The 13572-nt window shown below is 35.8% G+C and overlaps 2 protein-coding genes across 4 annotated transcripts; both read left to right on the top strand.

Moving 5' to 3' along the window:
- The first annotated feature begins 846 nt into the window (after positions 1-846).
- LOC113738627 (tRNase Z TRZ1) lies at positions 847-6144 on the top strand. 3 transcript variants are annotated; one of them, XR_011813242.1, is made up of 9 exons: positions 847-1404; positions 2405-2567; positions 2687-2757; positions 2838-2933; positions 3329-3442; positions 5116-5184; positions 5264-5338; positions 5490-5579; positions 5723-6144. XR_011813242.1 is itself a non-coding variant. In XM_027265866.2 (8 exons), the coding sequence occupies exons 1-8, from the start codon at positions 1180-1182 to the stop codon at positions 5795-5797; spliced, it is 888 nt and encodes a 295-aa protein (XP_027121667.1). In that variant the 5' UTR covers positions 849-1179; the 3' UTR covers positions 5798-6144. The 3 variants fall into 3 exon arrangements, 2 of the variants coding, with proteins under 2 accessions (XP_027121668.1, XP_027121667.1); XM_027265866.2 differs by lacking the exon at positions 5490-5579 and having other exon boundaries at positions 849-1404; XM_027265867.2 differs by lacking the exons at positions 2838-2933; positions 5490-5579 and having other exon boundaries at positions 848-1404.
- A 4066-nt stretch (positions 6145-10210) lies between these two features.
- LOC113739339 (uncharacterized) lies at positions 10211-10987 on the top strand. The gene has a single exon (XM_027266555.1). It carries the CDS (start codon positions 10211-10213, stop codon positions 10985-10987), a length of 777 nt encoding a protein of 258 aa, XP_027122356.1.
- The last annotated feature ends 2585 nt before the right edge of the window (positions 10988-13572 follow it).

The following is a 13572-nucleotide window of genomic DNA, read 5'->3' as shown; positions in this document are numbered from 1 at the left end:
GATCAAGAGGATCATCAAATTGTGGTCCCCTTTATTCATATTTATTTGGAAGCTGTGGGAAATGGCCTTTCTCAAGGTCTTACGGAAACAACCCTTTCCTACCTAGGCCAACTCCCTCTCCCCGCCCGACTCTGTCGTGGCCGCCAATTATGCAGCCTTCTCCTCCTCTTCCTCCACTCATTCCTTTACAGCCACTGCTACTTTCTTCCCCTCCACTTGTAGTGCTACCACCACTGCTCATACCTTCACCACCAGCCATATCGCTGCCTCCACCCGTAGTCCCTTCACCGCCACTTGTTCAACTGTCATCGCCGCCTGTATCACCTTCACCTTCACCCCCACCACCTGCAATTCCTTTCTCGCACCCACCATCCCCATCCCCTCCACCCTTCACCATCGCCACCTCCGCCCTTATCACCACTACCTTTGGTCCCATCGCCACCCCCATCTTCACCATCCCCTCCTTCTCCTGACCTTTCCATTATTTCCCCCCCCCACCACCACTTGTTCCTTTCCCATTATAAGCTTCCAGATTCTCAAAAACCTTTGAGCTAATTCCAGAAATCTGGCTATACAAGCTGCCATCAGAAAGAAAGAAAAAGGTCGAAATTAACGAATGTTTTCAATTTTGTCCTTGAAATTATGCCGTTGTGCTATTTTTGGCCGAAAAAAGAGCAAATACGAGCATTAGGACCAAACTGGCTCATAATTTATATGATAGGAACTATTCTGACTAATTTTAAATGTTAGGGATTAAAAAAGTTTTTTGTGAAAATGTTAGGGACCAATTTGACAAATTTTCCTATAATAAATTGGCAACTATTTCTTTAAACTTTGTGCACTTCATCCAAAATTAGAATAAAGTAGGACAAACTTTGTAGTATAAGGATTTAATTGTCCAATTCTGAAGTTTAGGAATTAAAGTGAGATTCTGCGCATAGTTTGAGGGACAAAGGGGAATTTAACCCTATTTTTCATTCATGACAAAGGACTCATGAATAATGATTAATGAATAGCTAAGAAGGGTAAAACCCGGAGAATGCAAATAGTTCATCCTAATAAAACCTCTCTTCCTGCACTCCGGTTTCTCTGCTGGTATACCGATTAAGAAGTAGCTACTTAATTAGAAAAAACATTTGTTGAAAATCAGAAATTTGTAGTAGAATTTACAACCCAAAAATGGAGGAGGAGAAGAAGAAGAGCAAATTCGGTGGCCAAAGAAGGGAGCAAGGAAAGAGGGGATTGGAAATTGAAGGGTATCAAATTGAAGGGATATCAATAGCAGGGCATGAGACCTGCGTGATAATCCCTTCTCTCAACTTAGCTTTTGACATTGGAAAATGCCCACAACGTGCTATTTCGCAACAGTTCCTCTTTATCTCCCATGGCCACATGGATCACATTGTATGTAGTTTTTCTTCTTGTGATTAATTGAACTCTTTTCTACTTGCGTCTTTTTTATGGCAATTTTTCTGCTGCAATTTGTGAATTTCTTCCATTATGACCTGGGAAACTCTGGGTTTTGAATTTTTTGCTTTTTTAGTTGTGTTATTGGGGTGGGGTGAGTTAAATTTAAGTAATTTTGCTGGGAAAATGGTCGTATTGTTATGGTGTTTCTTGAGCTCTTATTTTGTGTCCGTGCTTGCGTGTTCTTAGTGTTTGATTACCTGATATAGTTTCATTGTGAATTCACTGATTTATTTTGAGTCTAGATTGACATGGGAAAATCTGGCTTCTGATTTTATTGCTTTTTAGTTGTGTTTTTGTAGTGGGGTGCGTTAAATTAAGTAATTTATATGGAAAAAGATCATACTTGCTTGGTGTTTCTGGAGCTCTTATATTGTGTGTGCTTTTAGTGTTTGATTACTTGCAATATTTTCTTTTTGAATTCACAGTTCTACTTCGAGTCTAGATTGCTGGTAAGATGCAGATGTGTGGTTCAGTTGGAACTTGGAATGCTTGTTTACGGTATATTTTGCAAGTAGGCTGGATTAAAGAGAATTTGTAAAAGAGAAAATCTTTGGGAAGCAGAGAATGGTACTCTTGATTATCGAATGTTGTACCAAAAAAATGTCATTGTTTACTGGAGTTAAAGAATTTGATTGTGGATATGCACTAGAAAATTGGATTTTATATAAGGAGATTTAGTTTTTACCATCCATGTTTGCTTGCAGTGCCCTTCATTGGAAATCTTATGGAAAATCAGGATGGGTTGCTTAAGTTTCTGTTGATTAGTTACTTTGATAATTCCCAAATTTCATGCCATATCGTGCCATGCTTGTTATGCATTGATAGTTTTGTTAAGCTTTGTAAAGAACTAAGGTGTAAGATCTAAGTTTGCGAGCCATGAGTTGGTTAAATTGTTTATGATATAGTGCTTACTGCACGTATTGCTGTTTTGCAGGGAGGACTGCCAATGTTTGTTGCAACTCGTGGATTATACAGAATGGCAGCCCCAACTGTAATTGTGCCAAAAACCATAAAGGAAAATGTTGAAACGATTTTTCAAGCACATAGAGATATGGATCAATCAGAATTGAACCATACTTTGATTGGCTTGGATGTGGGTAATAACTATCTTCTAATTAACACTTGGTTTATACATTTATTTCAGAAAAGTTATGTTTTGAATGGATGTAGGGTCTTTTGAATTTGATCACCTCAATGTAATTGTTTTTCTCTGCAGGAGAAGAATTTTACTTGAGAAAGGACCTTAAAGTAAAAGCCTTCAAGACTTACCATGTCATACCCAGCCAGGTGTCTTCTCTTGAACCTTATAACAATCATCCATAGTACTGTTTCAGGCTTTAATTTCCTCTGCTCACCCTGAATGATAGGGTTATGTAGTTTATTCAGTAAAGCAGAAACTTAAGGACGAATATATTGGGCTTCCAGGGAACGAGATAAAGAAATTGAGGTTATCAGGTGTGGAGGTCTGTGCCTTGATAACTCTATATTACTTCTAGGCTGCCAAACAGAAGTAGCTTTTTCGAGCATTTACTTCACTTTTGTAGTCTAGTTTTCTTGTTGTGCAGCATGCTAATACCTGCATAAATATGCATTGCTTTTCTTTAATCTTGATTGTTCTTCTTTGCAAGTTGGAGGAAGGTTTTCAAATGAATAATATTGGTGTTTCTTGGGCTTTGATGCTTAAATGATTTTAGAATTTGTTCTCATAGCACTATAACTCATACTTCTCATTAGATTGCCTTGCGCATATCTGGTGCTGTGTTTGGTTGAGCCTATTAATTTAAATTGATAAACAGTAACTTTTATTTATTTCACTCAATAGCTGAGAGAATGACTGAACTGTTGTTGCCTTTGGCAGATTACATATACTACAACAACGCCTGAAGTTGCTTTCACAGGAGACACAACGTCAGACTTCATTGTGGATAGCAACAATATTGATGCTTTAAGAGCAAAGGTCCTTATTATGGAAGTATGACACCCTAACTGTGACTGATATTCTGGACGTCTGTGGTCATTTATCATTGTTATTTATAGTGAAAGAAGTAACTTGAAAATGTGGACTTAACTTGACGTACTGGGTTATGCTTATGCATGCCCTTCGTGTGATTTTGTTAATTGTTTTGGCTTGTATGCATAATTGTTTGTATTCAACTTGTGTCTTAGATTGCAAGCAAAATAATACAGTGATTGGGGTTAGTTACCTGAATATTTGCAACTTTTTATCTAATTTCACAGTTTACCAATCATTTTCTTTTAGTCTTCAAAAGATAGAGGTTATGCTAATTGAAGTAGTGACTATAAGGAGTCTGGCTCAAAGCAACTACTTCGATTAGCATCTTTATAAGTTTATGTTGTCCAAACCCCTGCCTTGGACACAGTTAAAATAGGTTTTGACATTGAAGAGAATTTGAGGCTTTTAAATGTTACTGGAGTCCTAGTCTGCCATGTGCACATGTTTTAAAGCTTTTGGAGCCTCTGATGCATAGACAGATTTGGAGGATGAAAATGTCTTCTTTTAAGAGGAAAGAGACAGAAGAATCAATTTGCATGGGATTTTGAGGAGGAAAGTGAGGTTAGACCAAAAGCAGGCTTCATGAGGGGCTCAATTTAAGGAGACTTCGTCAAAAAGAATCATTGAACTGTTGAAGCTGACACTTTTTTTTTCTTTTTGTTTTGTTTTGGTTTTCTGAACTTGGATGTATGTAGAGAAATAGCTAAACCTTTGAGTAGCATTTTTAGTTAGACGTAAAGTTGCTAGGGTAACTAGTGCTTTTGGACGGCTTAAAAAATGATCAGTAGAATTTAACAAAACTTGCAATAATCAGGTAATTAACCCCAATAATCGAGCTGAGCCAAGCATCCAGGCAACTGCCAAGTCATGTTCATCCTGTGGCTGGAGTGCAAGATCTCCAAGCCATGCCATGTCATGCCTTTTCTCTTTCCTTTTTTTTTATTTTTTTCTCCTCATTTTTTTCCCTTTTCTATGATATGGCTCTGGGGTTTTTCTCTTTTCTTTTTTCTTTTTCATGAAGAAAGCAGAGATAATGGCTAGAAACTTCTTCTCAATGGCTGCATTATATATATGTATATGTATATGGATATGTATATGTATATTGTGTAGAGCTTTATCAATCACAATAATATGCATTTTATGTTTTCCTATCATCTTATGACTGCACTTTGGTGTTTTCTGTCATAAGTTTTCATTAGATCTGTGTAGACTTGTTTATATCCAACCTAACTTTTGGAAGAACTACATTAATGTAGTTGTGCCGTAAAAAAACCTTAGAAAATTTAAAAAAAAAAGAATCATTTATGTGACTATCTAGTTTAGATGGAGACATATGTTTTTGTTGTATAGAGTTTTTGGGAGTCTTTTAACATGTGATTGCTTGTTATAGCGAAATGAGTGGCACAGAGATTCAATACGATAAAACAGCAAAAGGGACTTCAAAGCCATGGCATTGATGCTACTAACAACTCGAGTCAAGCTTTATTAAACAGCTATATATTAACAGCATGTGGTGATTTTGGGAGTTAGAAAGCTGTTATCTTCGAACATGTGTTGCTTACCTTGTGTGGTATTTATTTAAGAGACTGATTTTTTCTGACACAGTTTCCTTTGTCTTGATTTCTATTAAGAGCACATATGTTGAAGACACCATGACGGTGGATGATGCAAGGGATTATGGGCACACGCATTTGTCAGAGGTTGAGTTTTCACCATTTCTTACCTTCTAATCTCCTTACTGCAGTTGATGTATGATGTTGCTTTGGTATATTTGTGCAGATAATTCACCATGCAGATCTGTTTGAAAACAAAGCGATTCTTTTGATCCACTTTTCGTCTCGCTATCAATTGGATGTAAGTTGTCCTCTATCTTCGAAAGGAATTTGACTCTTTAAACACTGATATCCTTATGTTTTACTCCTTTCTGTTGACAAATCTGACATAGCAAGCATGATAAATCCTATTTTCCCTTTTTTAACAAAATCTTTGGCTGATTGGTGACCAGTAGGAAGTCGAGTTAAAGTGGAGTTCTCTTACCCAATTGGCATGTTAAAGCTTGACGATTATTCCTGGGTTTCTACATTATGCCAAAAATGTGATATTTCAAATTATCAGCACCAGAAATTTACTTGTTTTCATTAACATTCATGTAGTTATTTCACTTCTTTCTTTTTCCCTTTTCCCCCTTCTTCCTCTTGCATGATCTGATGATCAAAATCTGTTTTTTCTGTCAATCAGGTCATTCAACACGCAATTTCTTCACTGGCTCCACCTTTGGCAGGCCGAGTATTTGCCCTTACAGATGGTTTCTAATTTGTGGACCCAAGACACTTTCTAGTGTTAAACTTTTACCTTTTGTTGTAAACAAGGTTCTTCCATTCCATCTTCACCTGATGATTTAAAAGTTGAAAAGGAAGTTTACTGTTGATTCCTAATTGGATTTGACACTCAGTTGATACTCGATGGATTCTAATCCATACAGAACGCATTCTAGGCGTCCCAAATCTTGGAATGCCTGTTGATGTTAGGCAATAGGTAGTTGTATTGATTCTTTAGGGTTCAGTTTTGTAGCATTTCTTTTTGCCAGGGTACCTTGTATTGGAATGTTGCCCATTTTCCTATGGGGTAAACCTATAACCATGAGCTTCTTGTTTTTACAATTTCTTGTTATATTTTCTCGTCATTTTCAGCTTCCTTAGATTTGTAAACATTTACTATGCACCTATCTATTCTCTAATACAAAACTACGTAGTTCCACTTACTAATACTGCTGATATGGCACATAACATTGAATGCAAATTTAGGAGGTGTTTGATGTATGAGTTCCAAATTCAATTTTAACATGGACGGTCTACTTTTTGAATTAACATGACGAATTAAGATTATAATTTTAGCAATATTAATAAGTGAGACTACGTAATTTTGCATGAGAGAGCAAAGTGGACAGACATAATGGACAGAGGATCACATCTGCCATTCAAACATCTTTTAGAAGGTAAACACTATAATACACGCGATAAACAGAATTTGTAAGGCTGAGATTTTTTTGAGCAAAAAAATGCATATAAATTCAGATGGCTTGGTTGATTACTAATGTATGAAATGTGTTCATCAAATTCCTTATTTGAAGATTAAGTAGACAAACTCGCTTTCAGTTTTAATTCTTGAATCAAAATAAAGGAGAGCCCAAATATAGGCAACTCTTCTGTATGGACTATGGGAGCTCCAAACTTTATCTTCAACTATGCAAACTAAATTGGTTAATCACAGTTTAGTAACAAAAATCATAGAGGGCGATGCTTATCTTCAGTTAAACGCTAAAGCTTATCAACAATGACTAATTAAGATTTCAAATTACCAATGTCCTTAGCATGTGTCTTTGTTGCACTTCATGAGTGCATAAAATTTGTATGCATACACCCAAAAAAAACCCACTAAATACAATCACTGAATAGAAAGAAATTCGTAGCAGAAGGATCCCATATTTACATTGTGATAAGAGAGCCCCTTCAACATACAATGGAAAAGGGAGAGATTAGATGTACACTTTTGAATGACATGAAAAAGTACACTCAAAAAGTAAAAGAAAGGCTTGTAATTCAACTAATACCAAAATCTTTTATTCTTTTTATTCTTTTATGTGAATAGCTATCCTTTATACCCCTCCGTCCCAATTTATTTATATTTATTTGAAAATTGTATTTATTTGTCATGCTTCTAGGATGCAACTTTTTAAGAATAGCACTTTGATTATGATGCTTATACTTCTCTTTTCAATTTTATCTCCATAATTCAAAATTTGAATTTGAATAGCAACATGCATATGCACGTGATTAAAGAAAGAAGAGGATAAGAGGAGTTTTGACTTTCACGACAAATATTTTAAGGCATCCCAAAATGTAAAGTATAATAGTCTCAATAGGATGGAGGGAGTACCTTATATCCCTCATCCCTCAAGTATAATAAAAAGAGAAGGGAAGTTACTGTAGCAGCCCCAATGGTTGCCACATGGCACCTCTTCTTTTTGACAAGTGGCATACTCCTTTTGAGGAAGGTGATTTAATTTCTTTTCTTTTTTCCTTATTTTCTCTTTCCTTTTTTACCATGACAAAAACCTACACAAATCTTAATGTACCATTGCTTCGTCCTTCATTTCTTTCCACCCTTTATCTCTCTAATTGTTCCCATGCTTTAAACCTTTCTCTTTCATTTTTCTTTTGCTAAACGAGACGAATTTGCTAACATAACTCATATTATTAATTTTCTTTCTAAATGAGGTCAATGTATTCCCATTTATACTTTTTAGTGGGACATTATATGTTAAATGATACTTTTAGACTCTAAGTTGCGAGTTGGATGAGTTATTTTTTTTCTAACAATATCGACATAGTTTTTCATGCTATTATTATATTTTCAAATAAGGACATGTGAAAGTATATGTATTTGTTAGAATTAATTTTACAAAAAAAAATATTCATGCTTTATTTTTTTAGTTAATTTTTAACTTAGGACTAACTTATTTTTGGGCTAATGTTTCGAATTAGCAATGCTAAACAAAAACGCTATCATGTTGAAACTATATTTGTCATATATTTAATTCTTATATTGCTGTTATTTTTCTATATATATTTTAAACAATATTTCAGGTGGACCCAAGCTGTGCCTTGCACAACATGGTTTCCTAGTATACTTGCTATAATTAAAGTAAAGAAAAGTAGACGGCTTTCTGGTAAAAGGGGAAATTTGGCTTAAAATGGCAATAACAATTTTCTCAATGGAAAAGAATTACTATAACACATATTCAAAGAAAAAACCAGCAAATATTAATGCAGAAAAGAACTCGCTTTATTAATGATAATTGAATATGGAGCACAACCCTTGTCTCTTACATAAGAAGAAGGGATAATTTCACAAACCTCCCCTGAGGTTTCTGACACTTGCACTGAGACCCCTTAAAAATTACACCTAGCTCCCCTGGCAGATTATTGGGGCCCAAATCTGATATGCAGGCACTGAAATGACCTATTTGTCCTCAGAGGATACATTTGCACTGACGTTAACTACCTACACAAATGCATTTGGAGGTTTCTAATTATGTTTAACCAGAATAACAGAAATTTAATGTCTAATGATGGTGATTAAAAAATGATTACTCCTAGGCGCCAATAGAAGATGTAATTTGGTATTGGCGCCAATTTCTGATGATGAGTGATGTGACGAGGCTGATTGAACAGATGTATCTTGCATTGTAGATACAAACCTCAGATAACATGTCTTATATCTAAATGCTAAGAAACGGGACAATGAAGAAGGCAATGGAACTGGTGTGAAGCTGTCTTCATCTAGTGGAAGTTAAGCTTCTTAGAAGCAGAAATTGAGGTACCAATTTTCATTTTCAGATATGCAGTACTATAATCTCGTCCGTTGTAATGAATCAGTTTGTTAAAAAAGTGCATGTTATCTGTTAAGGTACTAATCTTGATCAGTAGATGTGTCAAGAAACTAAAGATGTTTGTTGCTTCATGCACTACTGTAACTAAAGATGTTTCTTGAAATTTCATGCACGATGGATGCATGGAAGATGTTTTCTGGAAATTTCATTAACTTCTATTAAAAATGTGCATGAATGTATTAGCAAATATTAACTGTTTTGCTTGATCAGTAGTTTCTGTAATGCTGAAATACGTTGATATGTAGTGAGATGTATGCTGATGTGTTTCTGAAAATTATAGGTGTTTCTGGTCGAATGTAAAGGCAGGAAGCATGCACTTTTATTTAATCACTACTTTGCATCCAAATCTGAAAATGTAGGATGGGGACTATTGCTGCTCATATGACATTGTTGTTCACTGTAATACAAACAAAATCAGGATTCCAAATGTTGATCCAAGTGGCTACTCATACATTAACTGGTTGTTTGATGTAACTGAAAAGGTACTGAGCAAGATAAGTGGGAATGTTAACATGATTATGCAGATGAGATGTGAAATTCTTGAAAAAAATTGCACGATGGATGTTAATGATGATTATTCTATTAGTGAGATGTTCAAAAAACATCAATCTAAGCTAGTGATAAACTTGCATGTCTCTGATATGGAAATTATCCCTACTAATGAAGAGAATAACTTAGTAAATCCGACTACTGTGAACATGCAAGATACTCTGGTTATTAGTAAACAGAATAAGAAGACAATAGCTATAGATGTTGATATCTCAGATGATCAGTATGGAGATTCTAGCTCTGATTCTTCATGGAGACACAATCCGTATAGTGACAATGAGGATGAATTAGTTCTGGATAGGGTCTCAAATGATGATAGTGAGGAAAGTGATACTAATTTTTCTGATTTTGAAGACAATGAAATGGAAATTGTGGTGCCTGATTCTGAAAGTGAGGAAGGGGATAATTCTAGGAGACAGTTAATAAGATCAAAGATGTGGATTTACAATTTTAAAGATGACATAGAATTTGAGAAGGGTCAATTATTCACCAATGTGGATACATTTAGAGCTGTCTTAAAAGATTATGTTATTCAGAAAGGTTTTCCACTTCTGAGATTGAAAAATGAGAGATCGAGAGTGACTGCGATATGCAATGCTGAGAGATGCCAGTAAAAAATACATGCATCACCAGTGGCTGATAATATAACTTTTCAGATTAAAAATTACCAACCACAGCACACTTGTGTGATGGATAAACACTATGCTGAAGCCACTTCTGATTGAATGGCCAAGAAGCTGGTTGGTGTCATGAGAGATCATCCTAATATGACCAGCAAAGGTGTAGAGGCAGAGTTGAGAAAGTATGGTATAAAGCCGAGTAAAATGCAGATTTTCAGAGTTAAGAACAAAGCACTAAATGAAATAAAAGGCGCACATGCTGAATCTTATTCTAAACTCCCCTCATATGCTGAACTGTTAAGGAACAATAATCCCAATAGCATTTGTAAAATACATTATGATAGGCCAAATTTGTTAATTGAGCCTAAATTTCTGAGAATATTTATTAGCTTTAGAGCTCAAAAGCTGGGATTCCTAGAAGGTTGTAGACCTTTTGTGGGATTTGATGGATGTTTCTTGAAGGGTCCATTTGGAGGTGTGCTTCTCACAGCAGTTGCTTTGGATGCAAACAACAGCATTTTTCCAATAGCATTTGCTGTAACTGAATGCAAGAATAAGGATACTTGGAGATGGTTCTTCTACTACTTTCAAGAGTTTTTTGGACCATTAGACAACAACATCCCTTTAACTTTCATGAGTGATAGGCAGAAGGGACTGAATCTTGCTTATGAGGAGATATTTTTTGATGCAACTAGTAGGCATTGTTGTAGGCATATATGTTGCAATTTCAAGTCTCAATTTCCAGGAATATTACTTAGAAGTTTCTTTTGGAAGGTAGCAAAAAGTTATGATGTTGTTGGCTATAATAAAGCAATGGCAAGTATTAAAGATATTAACATTGCTGCTTGGAGATATCTGGACAAAATTCTAAAAAGTTCCTGATGTAGGCATGTCTTCTCATCTGAACTTAAATGTGATCATGTAACAAATAATTTCACTGAATCCTTTAATAATTGCACAGGAGAGAAAAATTAGAACATTACTGTGAAGCCTGATTCACAAGGGACATGTATTTGAAGGCATACTCAGAAATGATTCATCCTATTTCTGATGTGAAAAGGTGGCCTGCGATGCCTGATTTACTCCCAAAAATTGTGTTGTCACCTCCTTTGCGAAGAGCTCATAGTAGACCAAGAGTAAATCGAAGAAGGGAAGCTGATGAGGGAGCTTCCTCTTCACAACCAAAAAGGAGCAGCACTCTCAAGTGTGGCCATTGTAGAGCTTTTGGCCATAATAAGAGGACCTGCAAAGGACAACCCGTGCACAGAACGACTGCAAACAAAATCACAGCTGAACTAGTAGTTTTTTATTTTATCACTGAACTGCATCATCTTACATTGATTTTTGTTATGTGCTACTCATTTGAAGTTGTTATCACAGATGACAAATAGGAGAGGTAGACCGGGCAGAGGAATGGCCAGCACAGGCTTATCAGGAGCTGTACTTTGGGTATTCTGCTGCCAGTTTTATGTTTCATTCCTTATCTATTACAATTATATATGTGAAAAGATTTCCAGGGACTCACAAGTGCTCTCATTTCACAGGATTATGTAGAAGGAGCAGTACATATAGTTCACTCCAATCAAGGGAGCAATCCTAGTCCTACTGGTCATAATGGAGGTGTTAACATGCAAAATAATTGTCAAACTACTGCTGCAGGCTCTAACAGAAAGGTAATAACTTGTATATTATAGCTTGTGTAAGAGAATAACAAATTCTGTGATCTAATTTTTGCTCATTTGAACTTGACTTTCATCCTATTATGTTTACAGAGAGGAAGGCCTGTTTCAAACAATCCTTCTACTTCAACAGTCAGAGGTGTTGGTAGGACCAAAAGTACCAGAATGTACTCCAATCCTCAGGTTCTAGTTTATTCGACTTCTGACATAGCTGAAAATGCTACATCTATCAGCATGAATGCACCACCAACTATGAACTCTAATAGCATTAGCAGTACCAGCACTTTCAGTAACTGGTTTTGAGTTGCCAGTTCAGACCAATTAGCATGTAATGATTAATTTAACTTCTTTTGAATTCGGTGCTGCTATTTGGAAATGTACCAGAAGTTAGGACTGCTGAAATATTTTGTTAATGGGAGCTCACACTATTTTACACTATTAGTGGTGCAATCCTCACCATCTATTCTAGAAACTATTCTGGTAGATGGTGTTTTGTAATTCTGGATTGCATTGATGGAAATGTTATATGTTCTGTTGGCTAGAAAAGTTGCATTTTAGCATGGGTAATGTAACTGCTGCTATTGTTCAGTTGCTATTGATCAAATTAGCATACTGGTGCTATTCCCTTTCATATACAATGACTGTAAACTACTGCATACATGGATTTTACATTAGTTTATGTAGCATTCTAACTGACATAGCTAGATAACTTTCATTTGGCTTTCACCACAAAAGGCATACTACAACTGCTACATTGTTGCAGCAGATTTACATGAATTCAAGAGCTGATTGATTTTACTATTTGAATGAAAATATATATAGCAAACAGTAGCATATTGGTGATGAGCAGCACGTTTTCTAAGATACTTTGAGCTGGAAATTGTCTTTGCAGTTTCACATTAGGTTCAGATTGCCTTTCTGAAATGCCAAGCACTCTAGCTCTGCTAATATCCCTTTCCCTGTTTGTGTCTTGGTTGCTTCTTCTGTTATTAACTTCTTCTTCTTCTCCTCCATCATACCATTTGAAATATTTGCAATTTGAGCAGCAGAAATACAATTTGTCTGGATTCTTTTCGCTCTCTGATATCTTCACTGTGACCTTGCGATTGCAGTAGCAATATCTATTCTTAATACTGAAAGTTGTTGGTGAATTCCAGAATTCTGTTGGTTGGCTTGAAGAGGCCATGGAATCTGCTAAATGTTTTCAGCTTAGCCTTCTGTGAATGCTCCTCATAGTCTTTTGGCTTTTGAGGATAAAATGTGCTTTCCAAATTTGCATGAAAAAATTTGGCTTGAAGAGGCCATGGAATCTACTATTAAGGATGTTTATATGCACAATCTTTTCCAAATTTTTGGCCGTTGGAAGATTGCATCAGACCGTTGCCTATTCCTGTGCATCAGACCGTTGCCTACTGAAGAGTGCTTGGTGTAACAGAAGAACTTTTCCTAAATTGCATTTATACCCCTTCAACTTTGATAATTATGTCTACCTTGTTATTAACTACCAATCTTGTACTAATATACTCCCTCCGTCCCATTGTTAATGTCATGTTTCACCTTTTTCATTGTCCCAAAATTAGAGTCACGTTACACTATTTTCCTTCTAATGTTCTGTCCTTGTTCTCATAGTGCATGTGCTAGAAAATTCAAATAAAATTGGTGGGACCTGTTATTTATTATCCATTTGGAGAAGCCAGAGGAGTACGTGAGACTAACTCTCACTTTATAAGGCCAATAATAGCGCGTGTCTCTAACATACAAAGGGATGTTTTTGGTTAAGATGGGACC

This window comes from Coffea arabica, chromosome 4c (assembly GCF_036785885.1).
Source record: "Coffea arabica cultivar ET-39 chromosome 4c, Coffea Arabica ET-39 HiFi, whole genome shotgun sequence".
Classification (NCBI taxonomy): domain Eukaryota; kingdom Viridiplantae; phylum Streptophyta; class Magnoliopsida; order Gentianales; family Rubiaceae; genus Coffea; species Coffea arabica.
Note: the sequence above shows the minus strand (reverse complement) of the source record. Positions and strands in the feature narration are given on the sequence as shown.

What these genes read in the sequence shown, in the direction of transcription:
- LOC113739339 (XM_027266555.1), top strand. Translation starts at nt 10,211, where the DNA reads ATGGCCAAGAAGCTGGTTGGTGTCATGAGAGATCATCCTAATATGACC.
- LOC113738627 (XM_027265866.2), top strand. Translation starts at nt 1,180, where the DNA reads ATGGAGGAGGAGAAGAAGAAGAGCAAATTCGGTGGCCAAAGAAGGGAG. An exon ending in TGAGGTTATCAGGTGTGGAG is followed by an intron (nt 2,934 to 3,328) that starts GTCTGTGCCTTG and finishes TGCCTTTGGCAG; the next exon opens with ATTACATATACTACAACAAC. An exon ending in GGCACACGCATTTGTCAGAG is followed by an intron (nt 5,185 to 5,263) that starts GTTGAGTTTTCA and finishes ATATTTGTGCAG; the next exon opens with ATAATTCACCATGCAGATCT.